Source organism: Megalobrama amblycephala, linkage group LG12 (assembly GCF_018812025.1).
Source record: "Megalobrama amblycephala isolate DHTTF-2021 linkage group LG12, ASM1881202v1, whole genome shotgun sequence".
Classification (NCBI taxonomy): Eukaryota; Metazoa; Chordata; class Actinopteri; order Cypriniformes; family Xenocyprididae; genus Megalobrama; species Megalobrama amblycephala.
The window spans coordinates 24433499-24457808 of NC_063055.1; the positions used below are offsets into that span (position 1 = coordinate 24433499).

The 24310-nt window shown below is 37.3% G+C and overlaps 1 protein-coding gene across 2 annotated transcripts in view; it reads right to left on the bottom strand.

Annotated features, from left to right (window-relative positions):
- Window positions 1–267: 267 nt before the first annotated feature.
- The window catches only part of kcnc4 (potassium voltage-gated channel, Shaw-related subfamily, member 4), a 29623-nt gene continuing 5580 nt past the window's right edge, over window positions 268–24310 (bottom strand). The window contains exons 2-4 of one of the 2 annotated variants that reach the window (XM_048210216.1): window positions 7151–8087; window positions 5746–5901; window positions 268–1558 (exon numbers count right to left, since the gene is read on the bottom strand). In XM_048210216.1, coding sequence (XP_048066173.1) covers window positions 1491–1558; window positions 5746–5901; window positions 7151–8087 — 1161 coding nt within the window. In that variant the 3' untranslated portion in view covers window positions 268–1490. Of the gene's footprint in view, window positions 1559–5745; window positions 5941–7150; window positions 8088–24310 lie in introns of both variants that reach the window. The other variant, XM_048210215.1, reaches the window with a different exon arrangement.

Genomic DNA, 24310 nt, shown 5'->3' on the forward strand with positions numbered 1-24310 from the left:
CATAATTTAACGAATTTGTTCTCATAATCTAACGTCTTTTTTCTCGTAATTTAATGACTTTATTCTCAACATTTTATCTCGACTTTTTTCTCGAAATTTAACAAGTTTTTTCTCGTAATTTAACTAGTTTATTCTCAACATTTTATCTCGACTTTTTTCCTTGAAATATAACGAGTTTTTTCTCGTAATTTAATGAGTTTATTCTCAACATTTTATTTCGACTTTTTTCTCGAAATTTAACGAGTTTTTTCTCGAAATTTAACAACTTTAATCTCGAGATGGTTTTATTTTTTTATTATTGCTTGGCCCTAATCCTCTTCCGTAGAAATTCCTGTTCATCAAAGAATCCAGAAAAAAGAATCACTTTCCATAAAAGCTTTAAGCAGCACAACTGCGATAATAACATTGATAATAATAATAAACATTTCTTGAGAAGCAAATCAGTATATTAGAATGATTTCTGAATGATCATGTGACACTGAAGACAGGAGTATTGGTGCTAAAAATTCAACTTTTTAGTTAAATTGTAATAATATTTCACAATATTACTGATTTTATTGTATTTTTGATCAAATAAATGCAGCCTTGGTGAGCATAAGACACTTCAAAAACATTTTAAAAATCTAACAGACCCAAACTTTTGAACGGTAGTGTATCAAGAACAGGAACACTGGACATTTCTAATGATCTTAGTCTGATTTTGCACTTTTAGATACATAATCTTGACAATTTTTGTAGAGAATCTTGTATATAACAGAAATATTACAGACTCAGTGAGAGAAAAATCAATAAAAATCTTAAAGTCATCATGAAATTGACCCTATTTACTTTGTTAGCACACATTACCAGTCTCGTGGTGAACAATTAATCCGTGCAAGTTAATACACAGAAAAAAAAATTAGTTTGACGTGGTAATCTTTAATCAAGATCTGAAAATTTGCTTCCGCTCTGGAATGGTGTTCCTTCTTTGATCAAGTCAGTTTGACGGCTTGGGTTGAATATCCTTAACCACTCCCCTCCAGCCGTCAGTCTGCTATGAGCGAGGGATGGAGAGGAGGTGCGCTAAAATTAAACTCCGCCCTCTATTTAATATTCCGTTTCACTTGGAAATACGTCACAACACTGAAGTAAAGTCGGTTGCAACTTCTGGTTCACGGAGACTTTAAAGACACCACAGAGTTTTCTTTCCTGTGCTGACATAACAAAAGAAGGGCTGAAGGGTTTGTCCTTTAAAAAAGTTATTTTGTAAACTTTCAGCATTAAACAAGCATTTAGAATGATCCTATTTTGATTTAATGGAGTCTTAAGCAAAACTGATCACCAGTAATATTTTAAAGAGACAGACGTACATGATGATTTGACTAGAAATCATTCACATTTTACCAGTCTACAGGGGTATCGCACCCTTCACTGAGACAGATGATGCATGACTGATGAGAAGATGAATGATTGGTGAATATCTCAGAAGAGTCCTATCAGGACAAACCCCCTCAGGTCAGGGTGGTGACTTCTGCTTGAGTGTAGTTAGCTGGGGATGTGAGAGTGTCTTTACAGCTCTCTGAAACAAAGACACAGAGAAAGAAATCAGTTGAACCAAACTTACCATTATTACACATTTAACCAGCAAAAATGTTAAAGGTGCCCTAGATTATGTTTTTAAAAGATGTAATATAAGTCTAAGGTGTCCCCTGAATGTGTCTGTGAAGTTTCAGCTCAAAATACCTCATAGATTTTTTTTTATTAATTTTTTTAACTGCCTATTTTGGGGCATCATTATAAACGCACCGATTTATGCTGTGGCCCCTTTAAATCCTGTGCTCTCCGCCCACAGAGCTCGCGCTTGCCTTAAACAGTGCCTTAACAAAGTTTACACAGCTAATATAACCCTCAAAATGGATCTTTACAAAGTGTTCGTCATGCATGCGGCATGCATACGTCGGATTATGTGAGTATTGTATACTGTTATATTGTTTACATTGATTCTGAATGAGTTTGAGGCTATGCTGCGTGGCTAAAGCTAACATTACACACTGTTGGAGAGATTTATAAAGAATGAAGTTGTGTTTATGCATTATACAGACTGCAAGTGTTTAAAAATGAAAATAGCGACGGCTCTTGTCTCCGTGAATACAGTAAGAAACGATGGTAACTTTAACCACATTTAACAGTACATTAGCAACATGCTAACGAAACATTTAGAAAGACAATTTACAAATATCACTAAAAATATCATGATATCATGGATCATGTCAGTTATTATTGCTCCATCTGCCATTTTTCGCTGTTGTCCTTGCTTGCTTACCTAGTTTGTTGATTCAGCTGTGCACATCCAGACGTTCTGCCCTTGTCTAATGCCTTTCATAATGATAATGTTGGGAACGTGGGCTGGCATATGCAAATATTGGGGCGTACACCCCGACTGTTACGTAACAGTTGGTGTTATGTTGAGATTCGCCTGTTCTTCGGAGGTCTTTTAAACAAATGAGATTTATATAAGAAGGAGGAAACAATGGAGTATGAGACTCACTGTATGTCATTTCCATGTACTGAACTCATGTTATTTAACTATGCCAAGATAAATTCAATTTTTCATTCAAGGGCACCTTTAACATAAGTGAGATGAAGGGGAATCAGCGCATGTACACACTGCAGCTAAATTCGGTTGTCAATTCACCTTTTAGTGCTTAATCCTGTTCTATTCACACACAGTTCAGCAAGTTACAGGAGTGACAACCGCATTTACATGCAGTGTGTACAGAACCGAACAGAACTAGTTTATTTAAACACACATCAGAGATCTGTTTCTCTTCTGTAAGAGTGGTGCAAGAAATCACAGGGAAAGAGGTATAAGCGTCGACTTACTCTTGTTGACAGATCTTGCAAACTTCCCACTTTAATAACAAAATAAACTTGATCACTTCATGAGTCAAGCCCAAACAAGCCCAAAAGACGGTTATAATATGTGGAAACCTGGCAACTCTGCTTTGCAGAGTGTTCTGCAGTGTTGCCAGGTTTTCACAAAAAAAACCTGCCTAATTGCTTCTCAAATCTAGGCCAAAACTAACCCAATTGCATTTCAGGGGGGCCCCTGGTAAAATTCGCATTCCAGGGGTTAAATATCATGTTGGTTGGAGTCGCTTCAACCCGCAGACATGGCAACACTGCTGCAAAGCAGCCTTACAAACATATAAAAACACAATGCCTCTGTAGATGGAGGTTTAGTTAAAATTGCAGAACATAAGACTTTTGTCTCTGTATTAATACTTGTGGTCAAAATAGCGGATGGTAAACATGCAAGTCAATCATGTCAATCATCACAGTTTTGGAAGCGAGTTGTGTTCCGTACACACACAGAACAGTAATAATTTAGGGGATTCACTCCTGTATTTGCATTTGCATGGTTGTCACTCCTGAAAGTTTACAGTGTGTGCGTGCCCTTAGTGAATTAAGTAATTGGAATTTAAGTCCTTTTTACGATTTCAAATTTTAAAAATAAATAGATTTTGCAACAAAACGACGAATACTGAGTTTATTATCTGAAAACAAGTCTGAATATGTAAATACAAAGTTGCGTTATGAAACTCTAGATGGCGCAGGCTAATAGGTCCTTTAACTCAAACTTCTCGTAATCGCATCATTATCTATAGGACACAGATGATTGGTTCCTGATGTATCAGTAGCCAATGAGCTTGCATGCTCAACCTTCAAATACATGAGTAGCATTTGCCTTAGCAGTGCAGCGCACTTTAAGAAACCCTCCACCTTCCCCAGCTCCACCTGTATAGATCTGCTATGGATAATTCATGTAAACTATATTGTACAGCAGCAGCATGTCTTGCTTGCTCACAGCTGCATGTCGTGTATGTATTGGCAGTAGCAAATCCCGTACTTGCTCTGCAGATCAACAGTCATACCCATTACCATACCAAACACTCTGAGAGTTTCATGACAGAATTTTCCTCACCTCATATAAGAATATTTAGATAATTCTACTGTGTGTATTATATGGCAACAAAAATACTCCAGAAATTCAATAACAGGGGGAAAATATTTCCTCTTAATAAAGTTAATATCTGAGACTGACTGATGTACATTAGTGGTGTGATTTAGATCATTGAATCAAGAAAAACTTTAGACAACAACACTGCAAATGTATTTATGTAATATTGTTAAAATAGAGAAAGATTCCTGCCTATTAAAACAAAAAGACTTCTGGGCTTCAGAAGCCTTGCAGTGAACTCAGAGACTCTGGGGAAGCCTTGGGGTTTGTCCATGTTGCTAATGGAAACCTATTAGCAGCAATTAAGTTGAGCTGCCTTTCGGGACCAGAAGCAGATCCAGAACTCGCATCAGGACTGCTGTAGATGATGCCTTTTACTGGATGACTGGCTTGCCACATAATTACACACAAATCAAGAAATAAGTCAGCGTGAAGAAAAAAAACTGCTGTATGAGGGAAGACAGTAGCCAGTGAGACTCTGTCTTTACTGCAAATAAACATGCTTTTGTGTGTGTTTCAGAAAAAAATATAGAAATATGCTTAAAACAAGTCAACATGTATTTAGCAAAATAGGAGAAGACTTGTTTTCAGTTTTCATATGTTTCACACAACAAATAAACGCACAGAAGAAAGTGTGTCTCTGGCCTACGGATCATTTGTACATATTTATTTTTAACATCGGCGATGACATTTTCAAGGATGGAGCATCTTTGCTATGTCTGGTGAGGGAATTATTGTCTGTAATCACTGTTCATTTTCTGACAGGACCACAGCTGCTGTCGCTCTGCCCCTCATTGATTCCCAGAGTGCATCTGTCTCCACATCAGCGAGGAAAATTGCATGCTTTTCACACAAACAAGAAATCAACCATCACAGAATGTCTGAAGGGCTTAGACGACCTTTGTTTGAATCTTCCGAGAATGGAGGGGAAAGGAGATCAAAACAAACATGTATGCTAACTGGTGTGATTAATATTCATAATATTTCCTTTTATTGCCTCTTGAAATTAAAATTCATGTTCATGCTGCATCAGCTAGTCAAAGATGAGATCACATGACTTTATTTAATTATGCATTTATTAATTTATGGAAATATTCATTAATTTACCCATTAGTGAAACCAAATGTATGATCAGGCTCAAAACACTGTATTGGGGGCATTAGAAAAACAACTACACCACAAACTGTAGCAATTCTCAGTTGCAAGAAATACTGCAATCACAAGTTTTTCCGGTGTAATGTTCAGTTATGGATTTCAGATGATTTTTCCCACCTATCAGTTGTTTCGCTTCAGCAACAGGTGCTAATAAGCTCCTGTTTTACATCAGCAGCATCGATAAAAGAGCCCTCCTGCATCTTCATTTAGAGAAGGGGGCTTCTAGGATGTAAAAGGTGGAATGTTTGCTCAAGCAGCTCGTGATCAAGCGATTATCTCCAGAAATAGACTGCCGGCAACCTGTCAGAGCTTTGGGGAATTTGGGAGCTGAGGCGCAAGTCAGTCAGGCTGAGACGAGGTCTGACTTGACAGCAGCCGGTAATGAAGGATGTCGGGTTTGTCAAATGGTTTGTCTATCATGATGCTCTCCTTGTTTTGTGTGAGGTTATCATCCTATTTTTCTCAGGTTTGAAATGTCAGTTTACAGAATATCTGCACTTATTATATGGCGCTCTAGAATCATTTATTCTGATTAGTAAGTTATGGCAATTTGCGGTCAAATAACTCCATAGCCACCAGTTCCCCTTTACCTGTGTGGATGGTGGGGTCAGCTCCACAAGAAAAGTCTCCAGAATTCAGCAGGAAGCAAGTTGACTCTTTCATGGTCTTGTCTCTGTTGCGTGAACATCGGACGGTCCACCTGTCGCTCGGAGAGAGCGGTTGGGTCAGACTGCAGCCCTCCTCTTCTGAAAGAGTAACATTGGCATCACCGTTCTGCTTTGAATCTGACAACAGGACAAAAAAGACAAAAACATGCATATCATGACAATGCTGGCCATCAGGAAAGAACAGATTTCAATATTTGTGGTGAATATAATGTTAATTACACCGATCAGGCATAACATTATGAGCACTGTCAGGTAAAGTAAATAACACAGATTATCTTTTCCTCACGGCACCTGTTAGTGGGTGGGATATATTAGGCAGCAAGTGAATATTTTGTCCTCAAAGTTGATGTGTTAGAAGCAGGAAAAATGGGCAAGCGTAAGGATTTGAGCGAGTTTGACAAGGGCCAAATTGTGATGGCTAGACGACTGAGTCACAGCATCTCCAAAACTGCAGCGTTGTGTTCCCGGTCTGCAATGGACAGTATCTATCAAAAGTTGTCCAAGGAATGAAGAGTGGTGAATCGGCGATAGGCTTAATGATGCACATGGGGAGGGAAGGCTGGCCCGTGTGGTCCGATTCAACAGACGCCGAAAGCACCAACAGTGGGCACGTGAGCATCAGAACTGGACCACGGAGCAATGGAAGACGGTGGCCTGGTCTGATGAATCTAGTTTTCACGTGGATGGCCGGGTGCATGTCCGTCGCTTACCTGGGGAACACATGGCACCAGGATGCACTATGGGAAGAAGGCAAGCCGGCAGAAGCAGTGTGATGCTTTGGGAAATGTTTTGCTGGGAAACCTTGGGTCCTGTCATCCATGTGGATGTTACTTTGACACATACCACCTAAGCATTGTTGCAGACCATGTACACTCTTTCATGGAAACAGTATTCCCTGGTGGCTTTGGCCTCTTTCAGCAGGATAATGGGCCCTGCCACAAAGCAAAAATGGTTCAGGAATGGTTTGAGGAGCACAACAACGAGTTTGAGGTGTTGACTTGTCCTCCAAATTCTCCAGATCTCAATCCAATCGAGTGTCTGTGGGATATGCTGAACAAACAAGTCCGATCCATGGAGGCTCCACCTCACAACTTACAGGACTTAAAGGATCTGCTGCTAACATCTTGGTACCAGATACCACAGCACACCTTCAGGGGTCTAGTGGAGTCCATGTCTCGACGGGTCAGGGCTGTTTTGGCAGCAAAGTCATTGTGTTATGCCTGATCGGTGTATTATTTTCTAAGTCTTAATATAAATGGTATTTATTTAAATATATTTCGTTTTAAGAACAGACAACACAATTGTCATGAAAATCCTGATTTTCTACCTGAGCGGTTTCTTCCGATGTTCTCCTCAGCGGCGAGGGGGCAGGTGTCGCTCTGTGTGCTGTTCCTTGGCGAGTTGCTTTCAGACTTCCCAAATGAGGCTGAGTCCACCACCATGTCTGGGTTTGGGTTGTGCTTCTTCTTCTTCTTGGGCAGCTTCTGCTTGGCCATAGCTAGGGAGTAGTACATCCCAAAATTGTTAACGATAACAGGCACCGGCATGGCGATGGTAAGCACGCCCGCTACTGCGCATAACGCGCCGACCATCATGCCCAGCCACGTCTTAGGGTACATGTCCCCATAACCTACTGTCGTCATGGTGACCACCGCCCACCAGAAGCTAATGGGAATGTTCTTGAAGTGAGTGTGGCTGCAGTCACTAGGATCTCTGGGATTTGCGCCGAAACGTTCGGCGTAGTAGATCATGGTGGCGAAGATGAGCACCCCGAGCGCAAGAAAGATGATAAGCAGGCAAAACTCATTGACACTCGCCCGCAAGGTGTGGCCGAGAACCCTGAGACCCACAAAGTGTCGCGTGAGCTTAAAGATCCGTAGGATGCGCACAAAACGGACTACACGCAGAAAGCCCAGGACATCCTTGGCAGCTTTAGATGTGAGGCCACTCAAACTCATCTCTAGATAGAAGGGCAGGATGGCTACAAAGTCAATGATATTCAGCATGTTCTTGACGAAGAGAAGCTTGTTCGGGCAACATATGATGCGGACCAGGAACTCAAAGGTAAACCACAACACGCAGATTCCCTCCACCAGCGTGAGCACTGGTTTGGTCTCCATCTCCAGGGTGTAGTTGGTGATGGTGGTGTTTCCCACTAAAAATGTTTCAGTGCGATTATGAAGCTCATTAAAGTGCTCATGGGTCTCCAGGCAGAAGTTGGTGATGGACACCAGGATGAAAAAGAGCGAGACAAAGGCAATTATCTGAAACAGACAAATGTAGAGGTAAGCAGATCAGACTAGAAATAAAACACATCACAATAAACAAGTTTTTAAATACCTTTGATTGGACCATAATATTTTAATGAAGCTTTTTCACATTTTATGTTGACAGTCTGATAAGATGATGATATGCTTCGCAAACCATACAATAAACCCAGGGCCCTTTTTATGAATTATGTAAATGCTATTTAATTTATGTCTACTTACACATCAAAAGTGAATGTTTCTTTTTCTTCAAATTTAATGTATTTTGCCCATTTCATTTCCTTATGATGGTCATTTAAATCAATTTAATTTTTAGCAGTATATGTCAGAATATGTTTATATTTTCCATTGATCGTTATGTTTTCATTACTGAAAAGTCAACATTTTATTTATAGTTTACAGTTTGCTTTAACCCACTGCTGTAAAGTTAACTCATTTAATTCTGTGAAAACCAACTGAAAGATCGATTTAAATATATATATATATATATATATATTTTTTTTTTTTTTTTTTTACAAATAGCTAGCATTAGCCAACATGCCAAAGGTAATAGAATATTAAACTCTAATAGATCTCCCACTATATTAAACTTGTGCGCAAACAGATTTCATAACAGTTAATTTCAACATTTTCTCTCCTTACACAAAGCATGCTGATTACTGTTTATTAGTTCACATAACTTCTTTCCATTAAGTGCAATGAACCTTCAGTCATAATTGAGTGAAAAGAACTTGTTTTATTTAGTAAACTTTAGAGTTTTTGTCACATATTTAAATGAGTTGCTCAATACATTACCGAGCTTTATGCTATTACAAGGATTGAAATCACTTTTTGCAGTACTTGCCCGAAACTCTCTCACACCATCCCCAGGCCACAACCAATCCTTATTTGTTGAGCCATATTAGTGTATGGAATACTGAAAATTTGACAACCATTCATTTCTTTTTCCTTCATTAGCAAGAAACAATTAAATTAGCCCAAATTAAGCTCCAAATTATCTCCAACAATGATGCCATGCAGAGTTCAATGAAAATCATCAGAAGAATTGAAATGAAATTAACAGCAGCTAAAAGAATCTATATGGACTAAGTGGCAATTTTCCTTTTTTTTTAAGAAACTGAAATAGAAAGAATATATGTGAATATGTAGAGAAAGGATGGAACAGCAAAGCAAGCCTTGGGGGGGGGGGGGGGGGGGGGGGCGTGTTTGGGGTTAGGTAACCATGACAACCATGTCGCACTAGCACCGCGCTGTTGGAGACTTGTCACGCTCAGGGAGATACAAGCCCATGGGCGGCACGAGAGCAATGTAATCAATTTTATTTATGTTTACACACATCCTCACAGGAGCAATAAATAAATGAAGACACTTTTAACCATTTTAACAAGCTTAAGATTTGGCGGGCTTAATAAACCATGACAGAGCTTTAAGAGCAGGAGTCTTCAGTCTTTTTCAGGTCAAGGACCCCTTGATGAATATACAAGCATATTGTTAGTTATATGCTTTTTTAGGCTAACATTTGGTGAACATGATTTCACCAAGTACAACATGTTACTGGATCAATTATAGAAATGAGAACAGCATCGGAGACTGACACAAAAGAGGGAATAAAGTCGTCAAAAAATATTCTCGTCACTGTAGTCACATGGACAATTTTAATGATGTCTTTACTATCTTTCTGGGCCTTGAAAGTGGTTATTGCGTTGCTGTCTATGGGAGATCAAAAACATTAAAAATATCTTCATTTGTGTTCCGAAGATGAACGAAGGTCTTATTTGTTTGGAATGACATGAAAGTGAGTAATTAACGACAGCATTTACATTTCTGGCTGAACTAACCCTTTAAGCTTTGTTTGAAGAAATCATTTTCCTTTTTCTTTACTGCTATTGTCCTTTTTTACACAAAAAAGAGTTTCAGATAACACAACAATTGCCGGACACCCTGTAGCTCCAACTGTTGAAGACCTCTGGCTTTGACTTCACACAAAGCAAGCTTCTCTGTATTTGTTTTTGAGAAGGTGAACCATCAATTCTCTTTTGAGGAGGTGAACATATTGACCCTGTACATTTAAAATGGGCAGATGTGTTTGTGCAAAGGAGAGCGATGGTCACGTGACTAGGATGGACCCACCTCAGATCCTATATAGAGCACTTCCTGTTGTTGTACGGATCAAAATGAGCAAACTTCCTTTACACTTATATACTATCGCATATCTGTGCATACACTTTTCCCCTGAATTATGCAAACACAACAATACTTACACCAACCAAGGCTCATTGGAAAAACTTGGCTGTTGTAAAATTATATTTCACTGCTTCTTGCACATTTTGTGACACTTTCAGAGTTAAATGTCCAGCAAGTGTCATGTTCAGTTTTATAAAAACAGATGAATGTGAATCTGGCAAAGTTTTGTTACATTGTTGTACTTATTTCTACAGTGTGGAAATGAAATAGCTGTTGAGTGATACTAAAGGCCAATTCACACCGCAGAGACAAACACGTTTGTTGGGTTTTTTCTGAACAGTGTGTTACCCCTGTTGGCATCTGTTGGCATTGATTGAAGTTTGTTTTCATCCGACTGAACATGTTCAATCAGTGTTTGTTGGTGTCTGTTTGGGCAGTGTGAACATGACAGTTATTTTTCATAAAATTCTAAAATCCAACTTGTTTGTTGGCATTTGTCTGTGTGGTGTGAATTGGCCTTAAAAGGTTTATATTCTATCGCGTTTGAAAATAATGTACCACCTTCACTAATCCCTACCCTAAACCTAACTGATAGTGTTAACAACAGCAAAAGTGAGCTTAAAAATGCATTGGCTGAAGCAACAATTCCATTTTAACTTGCTTCCTTAAATCTTTGTGCTCTTTTATCATTCACAGGAGTCATTCCTGGACGCTCAGTTTACTGCATCACTGTGCTACCGAGCAAGTTTACTATGTTAGAAAAGCCTTATGGAGCTGGTTATGTGATGCAAACATCAAAATGTATAAATCATGCACTATCGTAAAAGTGTTTTGAGGTCTTAAAGGTGCCCTAGAACACCTTTTAACAAGATGTAATATAAGTCTAAGGTGTCGCCTGAATGTGTCTGTGAAGTTTCAGCTCAAAATACTCCGTAGATTTTTTGTATTAATTTTTTGAACTGCCTATTTTGAGCCATAATTATATATGCACAGATTCAGTGCGCGGCCCCTTTAAATCTCGTGCTCCCCGCCCCCGAGCTCTCGACTGCCTTAACCAGCATAAACAAAGTTCACACAGCTAATATAACCCTCAAAATGGATCTTTACAAAGTATTCGTCATTCATGCTGCATGCATACATCGATTCCTGTGAGTATAGTATTTATTTGGATGTTTACATTTGATTCTGAATGAGTTTGAGGCTATGCTCCATGGCTAAAGCTAACATTACACACTGTTGGAGAGATTTATGAAGAATGAAGTTGTGTTTATGAATTATACAGACTGCAAGTGTTTAAAAATGAAAATAGCGACGGCTCTTGTCTCCGTGAATACAGTAAGAAACAATAGTATCTTTAACCACATTTAACAGTACATTAGCAACATGCTAATGAAACATTTTGGAAAGACAATTTACAAATATCACTAAAAATATCATGATATCATGAATCATGTCAGTTATAATTGCTCCATCTGCCATTTTTCGCTATTGTTCTGGCTTGCTTACCTAGTCTGATGATTCAGCTGTGCACATCCAGACGTTTTGCCCTTGTCTAATGCTTTGAACATGAGCTGGCATATGCAAATATTGGGGGCGTACATATTAATGATCCCAACTGTTACGTAACAGTCGGTGTTATGTTGAGATTCGCCTGTTCTTCGGAGGTCTTTTAAACAAATGAGATTTATATAAGAAGGAGGAAACAATGGTGTTTGAGACTCACTGTATGTCATTTCCATGTACTGAACTCTTGTTATTCATCTATGCCGAGGTAAATTCAATTTTTCATTCGATGGCACCTTTAACATAGTATTGTGCAAGGAACCGTGTGAAAATAAGTCTTAAAAACAATAATATGCGTCTATAATCATTAGGGGTGTGACGAGATCTCGTGGCACGAGATCTCGCGAGACTAATATGTGACGAGATTTCTCGTCGAGGCGAAAAGTAGTCTCGTGATGTTGCCATAACAGAGTGTTAGAGTGATTAGGAAAGAATATGCCACCGCTTCATTTACATTACGCCTCTACTGTCATTTTGCTTTGTATTTAAATAAAAAACATTTAATTAAGTTGGATAACGGTCGCCGCCGCTCAATATTTACAGAGTTACGCGCGATCGCTGAAAGTGAAAGTAAACGCGATCGCGCATTCAAACGCGATTTCAATACCCGCATTTTGAAAGCGGCTCCCTGATAAATGCACATATCTCTCAATATGAAAGCTATTTTAGGCTGGGCAGTGTAGTTGTAACCATCTCTTAGCTCTGTATCAGAGAAAAATTTGGTCTTATTTGAATATTGAGAGAGTGTGATTATGGTTGCACTTATTGTAAAGTGTTAGGCTACCATAAAAGATGAATAACAGTTTTCTCTTAAGAAGCACAAACAGTAAGGTTTCATTTGTTAACATTAGTTAATGCACTGTGAACTAAAATGAACTAACAATAAATGACTATTTTTATTAACTAACATAAACAAAGATTAATAAATACTATAGTACATATATTGCTCATTGTTAGTTGAAGTTGGTTAATACATTAATGTTAATAAATGAGACCTAATTGTATAGTGTTACCATTTTTACTTATACTGTTTTTATTTCTATGATCTGTTTGTGGAAAGGAGTTCAGTTAGGAGGTCAAAAGTTGTAGAAGCTCATAAATCATGTACAGTAAGGTCTGAAGAGACTGAAAGCATACAGAAGAGAAGTCAGTCAGTTGAGTTAGTGGCAAAACCTTTTACAGTGCTTGAGTATTGTTGTCTTTTACTGCATATGATAATTCATACTCAGAAAGTAGAACTGAAATGACATTCATTACAAGATGATTAGTTAAAACATTTCAAATACACGTGCAGAATATTTTTTCTAGTCATGTATTTCACCATCGAGGATTTCTTAAAAATAGTGTGTAAAAATCTTGTCTCGTCTCGTCTCGTGAACTCAATCTCGAGTCTCGTCTCGTCTCGTGAGATACCTGTCTCGTCACACCCCTAATAATCATAATTTGTGTGAAAAGATAGTTCTGTTACTGCCACAAATGGTCATTTTTATCAAAAATGTAGGTACAGTAGACACACATTTTTCTAAAAAGCCTGCTGCTTACACAATGCACTTGTGCAAATATATAGAGAACCAAAGATGAAGTATGACCTTTAAACATAGCGATTGGAACTGTGGACTGTTCCAGCAGCCCTTTCATTTCTTCTCCTGATTAAAATGCTGTACTGAGTACCTTTAATCATCTTTAATCAATAGCAAAGTGGTCACAAAAATGGAAGAGCCCTCAGATTCAAACCTGCAACAATTTCAATCCTGTTCAGGACCACATGAAGCTTTTTCTTTTTTCATTTTTTTCAGCAGCTAAAATGCAAATGCAGTAATTAAATGAGAACACATATGTGGGCAGAGCAAGCCAGGGCGTCTGTGTTCAAAGGCACTTCTTCAGGAGATCTTTCTAGCAATAACAAATCTGAACCAAATGCTTTTAACATCATCATTTAGGATTAACTGGTGTTAACCATAAAAATTGATTCTTTTAAACAATATTTTAATTGTAATAGAGAAGAGATGTTCTACATTTACTTCAGGAAATAATTTACTTAAGTAAAAATGTTGGCATGTTTCTAAAGTCACTTTAAGGAAATTTCTACCACAAAGGATCTGCAGAATTCTCTGACTTACACTAGCATCTTAACTCATACTAGCTCTTCATGCCCATTCACATAAAAGCAGACACCATATTTTCAGTAATGTACGAGACGTTGTTCCGTAGGAAGGGATTCTTAGCTAAAAATATTTGTGTTCTAATGAGGAAATGGGGAAATAATTGAGTCGAGCTGCTGTCGCACCCCGCAGAGTGCTATTGTTACAACATTAACAAAACCTTTCAGAGTGCTGAACACAAACAGTTTAAGTGGAGTTGTAAATTGCTGGACAGATGGGTCATTATGCACGTTTATCCAGCACTATATCACATGACAGAACACACATTATAAAGACATCCTGTTGCAACAGTTCATTAAGAATAATTCATTAAACAAAAGCTAATCTCACGTATCCAGTGCAACTGTTTTGTATGCTGACAGCATTTTCCCCATATGAATTATGTATAAATACATGAACATATGAGGATATGGAAATATGAGCTAAGATCTTGTATTTGAGCAGTAACAGTAAGTACAGACAGGTTCTGTATTGGTTGCTACACTGTGCTAAAAGTGTATTAACATAGAGGCCAGATGGCTTAGTATTCATCGTAAAAATAAACAATGATTGTTATGTGAGATCTACTCAGTTCATTTAGGTGTAGAAATCACTATTTTTGTCGAGTGATTCATTGAAATAAATCTGGCAGCATTAACACTTTATCTTTTTACTATAACTGTTACTGAAATCTTACAGAGTATATACACCACGAAAAATGTTGAATAGGTGATAGTTCGATGTTCGATAGACCGATGATGAAGAACTATTTATTCAACCCGAGCCTCCAACGCAAGAACTGATATACTACTCAGTCTGACGTATATTATGAGATGTCACAACTGCAATTCCTCTACATCAGCATTAACAAGAGTATGTTAATGAATCATATTTAAAGGGCCGTGAACAGTGTGTTGTGATTAAAAGTGTGAGATCCTCTTTTCTTAAAATTAAAACAGGTATTCCTCAGGGCACGGTCTTGGGACCCATACTCTTCAGTCTATACATTAATGACTTACCGGATGTAATATGTCCAGATATAGGTCTACTGATGTATGCAGATGACACAGTGGTGTATGCATCTGCTGATACATGTATCTCTGTGGCTGACAAACTTAATACTAATTTAGAAAGAATATCATCTTGGCTGGCCTCATCTTGTTTAACTTTAAATACTAAAAAAGCAAACTCTGTCTGCTTTTCTATTCAAAAACGACCTCCAACACAACTTTTGAACATAAAAATTAATGGGGAACTTATTGAACAAGTACCTGAAGTGAAGTATCTTGGAATAAATGTAGATTATCAGTTGAATTTTAAAAGTCATATTAAGAAAATCTGTAAAACTATTAGGGCCAATTTAAGTTGTTTTATGATGATAAGAAACTGTCTGACTCTTGACTGTGCTTTTATTTTTTTAAATTCTATGATTCTTTCACATATATCTTATGGCCTAACCACATGGTCCCAAGCTCATCAGTCATCAGTCAAAATCATAGAGTGTCTTTATAATCGAGCCTTGAAAGTTCTGCACAAGAAGAGAATAAGGTACCATCACTGCCAAATTCAAAGTAAATATAAGATTCTAAGTTTTGTTAATTTTATTTCTCTGCATCTGGTTAAACTGGTCTTCAAATGCTTAAATGATGCTGCTCCACTACCGCTTTGCAAAATAATAACAAGACAGCAAAGTACTAGATCCACCAGATCTGCTTCTAAAGTCAATTGTAACATCCCTTTTCGTAGAACATCATTTGCCCAGGTTGCTGTTTCAGTGAAAGGGGCAAAATTATGGAATGCTCTGCCAGATCATCTGAAATGTATCCCGACATTAGCCACCTTCAAAAAAAAAAATCAAATTGTGGTTAATTCAGGAACAATGTTGTTCTCATATTTAGTCCTTTGACTTTGCCCTTTCTGTATACTTTTAATCCTTTTTTATTATTTTCTATTGTATTACATTTTTATTCTTTTTCCTTCCTGGTCTTTTATTAATGTTGATGTTAATGTTAAACTGTATTGTTTTTTTGTTTTTGTTTTCCAAAAAAGCCCTACTAGGGACAAGTGTTGTAAATTAGCTTTAAGCTAAAAACATTGATACATGCATCAGATGACTGTCAAAGTTTATCTATGTTATTTGTATCTGTCCCTATCTAAATAAAACAAACAAAAACAAATCTTGCTCCATCCTTTATCATTACTCTGAGTTGTAAGAACGACAGACAATCTGCATTAATGGACACAATTTAGGTAATAGTGGGCCACAGCTGATTTGCAGAAGTATTTCAGTATAATGTGAGTTAGCCGGTTAGTCGGAGACATACACAATATAAAACACAAAACTATGTGTTTTGAACAGCCAGTAGAAAATATATAAATCAATAATTAATCGTACTTAAAGCGTTAGTTCACCCAAAAATGCATTACCGCCCCCTTCTGCTCCGGACTGTGACGCTGATGACGTGTTATGTAGTGCGCCCGAGCTTCGTTTACAGTCTGAGGGAGGCTGTCTTGTATTCAAGCTATTCTACATTGTTTGTATTTTGGTATTGCTATATTTTTTAAAATGGTGCGTAGGTGTGCATGTCGCGGATGTCCTAATCGCGTCACAGTCCGGAGCAGAAGGGGGCGGTAATGCACCAATAAGCTGGATGCCAACCGCCGTAGAAGAAGAAGAAGCAGCGTCACTGTGGATATAGACCTTATGTAGCCCCGCCCCTTTTCAGCGTTGCGCTTGTTGTCTTTTGACTTCCGGTTTGTATTTCCACAGCGATATTACATTTATGAATGAACTGCTTGTTTTAAAATCTTCCCAATCTACTGACATTTGTGAAGACATCTGCTTTAAACATAACAATGCTCATGATAACTTTCATTAACTCTACAACAAGTAAATCCACTTAACCAACTAATTATTCTTTGACAGCGATGCCATAGAAATGTACAGAGCTACCGCAAAACGGAAGTTCAAAGACAATTTTATAAAGATGGCGGCGCGCTTGTTTCTCTGGTAAATAAGGTCTATACACAGACCCGGAAGAGAAGACAATGCTGAATAAAGTCGTAGTTTTTGTTATTTTTGGACCAAAATGTATTTTAGATGCTTCTCCTCACGGAGATTTGAGAAGCAATCGTAAAAATGTTATTCTGCTGTTATATCGCTGTGGTAAGTTTAACCACTGACTCTTCACATCCTCATCCTTTGGAAGTGTTTATAAAGAGGATTTGCTTTTGCAGAGCAGAAAACAGCGTCTTCTCGACATGTATACAACACGAAACAGCTACAGCGTTTGAGGGCGGGTCAAAGTAGATGTTGTTTGCGGACAGCCAATGAACACCATAGGCGGGCATCAGGCAAATGTGTTACCCAGTGACGTGTAGACGTGTAACGATTCGTTTAAGCGGTTCAGAGTCAATTCTTTCTTTTCAGAGACAATAACTTTATTTATTGTGCACTTTCGGCTTCACAACTTTGCAGATCATTTACATTCACAGACAACTATGTTACACGAAAAAAAATGTCTCTTATGCTCACAAAAGCTGCAATTATTTGATAAAAAAAGGTAATATCATGAATTATTACAGTTAAAAAAAATCTATTTTAATACGGAATTTATTTCTGTGATGGCAAAGCTGAATTTTCAGTCTTCAGTGTCACATGATCCTTCAGATATCATTTCAATATGCTGATTTGGTGCTCAAGAAACATCTCCTATTATAATTGATGTTGAAAAAAGTTGAACTGCTTAATATTTTTGTAGAAACCGTGATCATTTTTAGGGACTGTATGATTTATAAAAAGTAATATTAAATAGATAGACTTTATTTTATCACTTTGACAATTTTTAATCAATTTAATGCCTCCTTGCTTAATAAAAGAAAAAACTATACTGACCCCAAAATATTGAACGGTATATGTGTGAGAGTGAGAGAGCAATAAAGACAGAGGGAACGTGTTGCTTGTGTCTGTGAGTGTCCACTTAGATCGTCTCCCGTACCAGCTGTTCACTACAGCAGCCTCCAGCTCATTTTGCATTTAGTCACACCTCACAAAGACATTTACCCATAGTGCAGCTGTCACATTCCAGTCCACCTGTAAGAGCAAACCCTATTGTTTCATGATTAAGTTTCCATGGAAAATAATTCAAGCCTCCCATAACTGTTAAAAAAGAAAAAAACAATATCAGTATAAAGCAGGAAGACTCAATATATAGAATAAATGATAAATATAAACTTTCAGTCCTCAGGGGAGGTGTGCTAGTACCAGTCTCTTAACCACACAGAAGCCTTGCCTAGGACTGGAAAAACAAATATGTTACCTATCCATCAGTTCATTAACATCTTTTACAAAAATATAACACCCTAAATTGACATCCTGTAGCTCAAACAGTAGGGCACGGCGCTCAAGAATGCATTTATAAATACAATGTCTTGAATGCAATATACGTTGCTTTGGATAAAAGCATCTGCCAAATGGATAAAACTGTAAATGTAATAGTGTTGTTTGGCTATAAATGTACCATATTTTTAATGTTTTAATGATAATGTTTTTGTGAGGGATAAAACAACACCAAAATTATAATGTATATTTTTAAATGAAAAATATTAGTGGAAATTATTAATATAATCTTCCCCTCTGCTATAGGTCTCATCTCTAATTCATACTTCCACATATCCAAACTTGCTATATCATGATAAATCACATGGCAACGTTATTGACAAACCAATGTTGAGTGCAAGATTTGAGAGCTCAACAAAAGAATGAATGACTAAATATCTTTAAAAATGCAAAGCTCTATAACACTTAGCAAAGCTTCAGTAAGTGAACCATGATTTCGACTGACGAGAAAGATATTCCCTCCATGCTTTATATTGCTCCTAAGCTGCAGACTGTAGGGAATGAAAGCAATTACATACACCAGGGATGAATTAAGTCACTATTATTTTGTCTGTCATATAACTCTGAGTCCAGTGCCAGAAGCCCGTAAGCTGTTGTGCCAAGCATTTCTCCAGAGAGACTGTCTTTTCCCTGCATGAACAACAGTGTTTGTGCATTTGATACATTTCTCTGCATTGGCTTTTGTGTGCGAATGCTCATTTCTGAGAGTAAGAACATTAAAAAACAAATGTCAGGGAAGTTTTTTTACTGCACATGGTGTCTAGCAGTAACATGCTGGGGCAAAATGCTCTTGAGTTAAGGTCAGATTAACCACAGAAACCCAGGAATGAAAAGTGCTGAATAATTTAAATCACAAATCAAGCTGTTCTGCGCTTGGTCTCCTTGACCTTGTGCTTGTATTTCTTCATTGTGTAAAAGTCTGTCACTGTGCATAATTGTGAAAACAAATCAGTATCAGTAATATATTTATTCCCTATATGGTCTACAAAGATTTTAGTTTTTTAATATATGATAATATTTTTACTTAATGTTACATATTACATTAAAGGTGCCCTAGATTCAAAATTTGAATTTACCTTGGCATAGTTGAATAACAAGAGTTCAGTACATGGAAAAGACATACATTGAGTTTCAAACTCCATTGCTTTCTCTTTCTTATGTAAATCTCATTTGTTTAAAAGACTTCCGGAAAACACGCGGATCTCAACATAACACCGACTGTTATGTAACAGTCGGGGTGTACGCCCCAATATTTGCATATGCCAGCCCATGTTCCCAACATTATGAAAGGCATTACACAAGGGCAGCCAGTAACGTCTGGATCTGCACAGGTGAATCAACAGACTAGGTAAGCAAGAACAACAGCGAAAATGGCAGATGGAGCAATAATAACTGACATGATCCATGATAACATGATATTTTTAGTGATATTTGTAAATTGTCTATCTAAATGTTTCGTTAGCATGTTGCTAATGTACTGTTAAATGTGGTTAAAGTTACCATCGTTTCTTACTGAATTCACGGAGACAAGAGCCGTCGCTATTTTCATTTTTAAACACTTGCAGTCTGTATAATTCATAAACACAACTTCATTCTTTATAAATCTCTCCAACAGTGTAGCATTAGCCGTTAGCCACGGAGCACAGCCTCAAACTCATAGAGAATCAAATATAAACATCAAAATAAATACTTTACTCACATAATTCGAAGCATGCATACAGCATGCATGACAAACATCTTGTAAAGATCCATTTGAGGGTTATATTAGCTGTGTTAACTTTGTAAATGTGCTGTAATATAATCGAGAGCTTGTGTGGCAGGGAGCACGCGAATTAAAGGGGCGGCGCGCTGAAAAAATCAGTGCATAGTTAATGATGCCCCAAAATAGGCAGTTAAAAAAACTAATTTAAAAAAATCTATGGGGTATTTTGAGCTGAAACTTCACAGACACATTCAGGGGACACCTTAGACTTATATTACATCTTGTGAAAAAGCATTCTTGGGCACCTTTAAAATGCAAATCCTCAAAAAGTCCGCATGAAATAAAAGTGTTCAAAAGTTTGGGGTCGGTAAGATTTTTTATTGTTTCTGAAATAATTTTCTTATGAAAGGGCTCCATTTGTTTGATTAAACATATAGTAAAAACAGTAATACTATGAAATATTATTATAATTTAAAATAATTGTTTTCTATTTTAATACGTGATTTATTCCTGTGATGTGGAATATGCTGATTAGGAAACAGTCTTAATTTGATCAATGTTGAAAACTTTTGTGCTGCTTAATATTTTTGTGGAATCTGTGATAGATTTTTTCAGGATACTTTGATGAATAGCAAGTTCAAAAGAACAACATTTATTTGAAATACATTTTTTTGTAACCATGTAACTTTACTGTCACTATTTATCAATTTAATGTGTCCTTGCTGAATAATTTTTTTTTTTTTTTTCATCTTTCTGAGCCCAAACCTTTGAACAGTAGTGTTCCTGGTATTTTAATGGTTCATAATTGCACATTGCTTCAAACAACAAATAAGGTCTGCATTAGTAAACTTTTATCAAAATGTAATAACTTGCTCCATTAATAAAATGACTCCTTTCCATTGATGTCACCAAGCCCTCTTTACCTCCAAACACATCTAAAATAAGATTTTTTCATCTTTATTCCCAATTGTTATAAATAATTAATATACATTTTCTGGGTCAAGTTGACTTATTTTAAGTGATTTTCTCAAAAACAATCAGCCCAGCCATTACAAAACACCATTGCAGTGAAAGTGTCATTGCAACAAGCTGTGAGTATAGGTCTGTGAGCATGTCTAGCCTGTGAAGGATATCTACATTTTGGTTTATCTAAATGCCAAATGGTTTACCACACTTCTAAACAGACAAAGCCAACCTGTTCATACTCTGTTGCACAGAACTATGAAACTGCTAGAGACACAAGTCTGTTATTTACACACTGTCATTGTGTTCATATAAGGCTCATACCAGAGACCACTGCTCACTGCATACCTGGACCAGCTTGAGCAGGTATAAATTCTGTGCATTTTATTAGAAAGAGACGTACAGCCTCTCTAATGACTTGATTTATTTTTTCAAACACACAGTTTACATGATTTTGAGATTACATAGTAACAATAAACAGGGCGTTCTTTAAATCCATTCCCTTGCCAAAAACCTTTTCGTGTGTAAGCCACTGCTCCGTACTGCCTGTTAAAAGCTTCCATTTCCATTTTTAATAGTTGTTATATCGATGAAAAACAACAACAACAACAACAACTACAAAAACTGCTTTGTGAATCTGGCAGGCAGCAGGCAGTCAATATCAAACAATAATCCCACTACATCAACAATGGTCAAGAAACATACCTTTTGTGAGAGAGAGAAAGAGAGATGTAAAATCGATCAAATCACAACAGAATAACTGTCAATTTGAGAAGCAAGAGCTTCATTTGCACACATTTTACTTCTAGTAATTTCTCAAATTCAGCGACGTGTGAAAGTGTTCAAAATCTAGAGCAATTCAATCATATCTAGCGTGTTATGCTATTTAGAAAATAATACAGTTATTGCAATGATTCACATTTTGTTAGAGGCAATTGTTTATGCCTGTGGAAATTTGGATCTTAGACAGCACATGGCATGAATACTTATGCAGCTGCACATTTTAGATTATTCTTAACAGTAGACAAAATCCCATTTAACTGCTGTTTTCTCACCTTAAGTGCTAAAAAAATGTGTATCTGCCTTAGGGCTTAGCAATATATATATATATATATATATATATATATATATATATATATATATATATAAAATATTCACATATTCATAATGAATTAGTTAGCAATATAAAATTGAAGGTTCACTAAGTAACTTTTTTTTGTTTAAAATGATCAACATTTAAATAATGAGTCAATACAGCTTAAACCCTTCTTCCAAAACATGCATTTGTCTTACCCTGATTCACTATTATTAGCCTATTTTAAGTGATTATGGGATGGTTTTCGCAGGAAACTGCGCACATACTTCACTCGCCCATGCATGTCTCATCATATTCATAAATAGAGAAAAGTTACTCCGGCTACTTTGTTTTTTCCTGTGGACACACAGTTTACATGATTTTGAGATTACATAGGCTGTGTGTGCTGTGAGAGTGGCATATGTTAGTTGTCACAATGAGTGAGAAAGGCTCACATGGATGGAGGATGCTAAATCTTTGGGGAATCATTTGTTTTAAAAAATGCTTTTGGCAAAAAAAAAAAGAGAATGCAATAGAGTTTGTAATAAAATGAGAATCAACACTGGCTTGCTTTTTCAAGGATAGCGAGAACTAAGGGATTTGAAATATTGTAAAAGTGATGAAGAGATAAATTGCTTTATTTTCAAGGAAGTACTGTTTCTATTAATGAGTTTAGGTAAGGTACAGTAAAGCCTTCAGTTAGTCAGCTTGAGATCCTTTCCATCTAAACACAGGTGCCCATATTCATCTGCACAGTCACGCAAAGCCAAAGCACAACCAAAACAATGTTCTTCAGCAAAATGCATTCTGTTTTGTTTTTTAAACTCTAGGGGTCGAAAGTTACATAGTGGACCTTTAAGCAACAGTGAATATCACAAGTTTTGGATGAATTGATTGAGTGAATCATTCAATGACTCGCTCATAAAAGAGACTGTCCTCCTCCAAAAAACGACCCTATAGGTCATGCACCCTCTAGCTGGCGTAAATATAATGACAGTCATGTTACGTCGCTTGTCATGAAATGACGTATGACCGTCGTTACCAATCAAAATGTGTGTTCATTTAAATGCAATGTGTGGACTTTTTACACAGTCCCTTACCCACCATTTGTCCTATTTCCATTTAGCAAAACTCTTTTTTTTTTATTAACGACTACACCTACCCCAAACCTAAACCTACCCTTAGTGATTTATAGTGCATATACACTTTATGAGCACATGCGTTCCCTCGGATCGAACCCACTATCGCATGATCACATGATTGCATATTGTTGTATATTGCAATGCTCTACCAATTGAGTCACACAAAACCAGAAATGTAATGCAGATAAAAGGGTACAATGCATTAAAATTAAAGTCCTATTTCAGGGAAGTGACAAACGACCTATATGGACGTATTGGTTGGAGGACATCTTGTCATAAAGAATAATTATTTCAAAGAATCATTAAATCATTATTTTGTTTCTGAATGAATTGAATGCTTGAACGAACTGATTGAATAAGTGATTCAATAACTCACTCATAAATTCTCTTTGGCTACGTTCACGCTGCAGGCTGAAACGACCCAATTCCGATTTTTTTGCCCCTATGCGACCTGTATCTGATCTTTTCATGACAGTCTGAACGACACAGATCCGATCTTTTCAAATGTGACCCAGGCCACTTGGGTATGTGGTCCTGAATCCGATACGTATCCGATCTTTTGAAATGCGACCTCCGTCTGAACGGCCAGGCCACATGTATCCGACCCGTACGTCATTGATACGCTACAAACGTCATAATTGTGCGTTGAAGTAGGCGGGAACGAGAAGATAAACAACAACCATGGCGGACGATGCTGCTGAGACCAGTCAATGGAAGGGAAGCGAGGTCACAGATTTAATTAATATTTGGGGTGACAGCTCTATTCAGGCCAAACTCGAGGGCTCTTATCGGAACCGGGCAGTTTACGAAAACATTTCCAGCGAAATGGCAGAGCGTGGTTACAGACGAGAAGATTGTAATTGTGCTGGCTCCGTTGGGAAAATAACTTTAATATTGCAAAAAGAGCTCCGCTGTTGACTACACTGTTGTTGACATCCATGTTTAACGTTAGCTACTTCCGCAAACAACGAGTGACGTCGTTGACAGTTGCGTACTCTTCTGCGCATGCGGGTCACTTCTGGGTCATTTCACGTTCACACAGAGGGTCGCA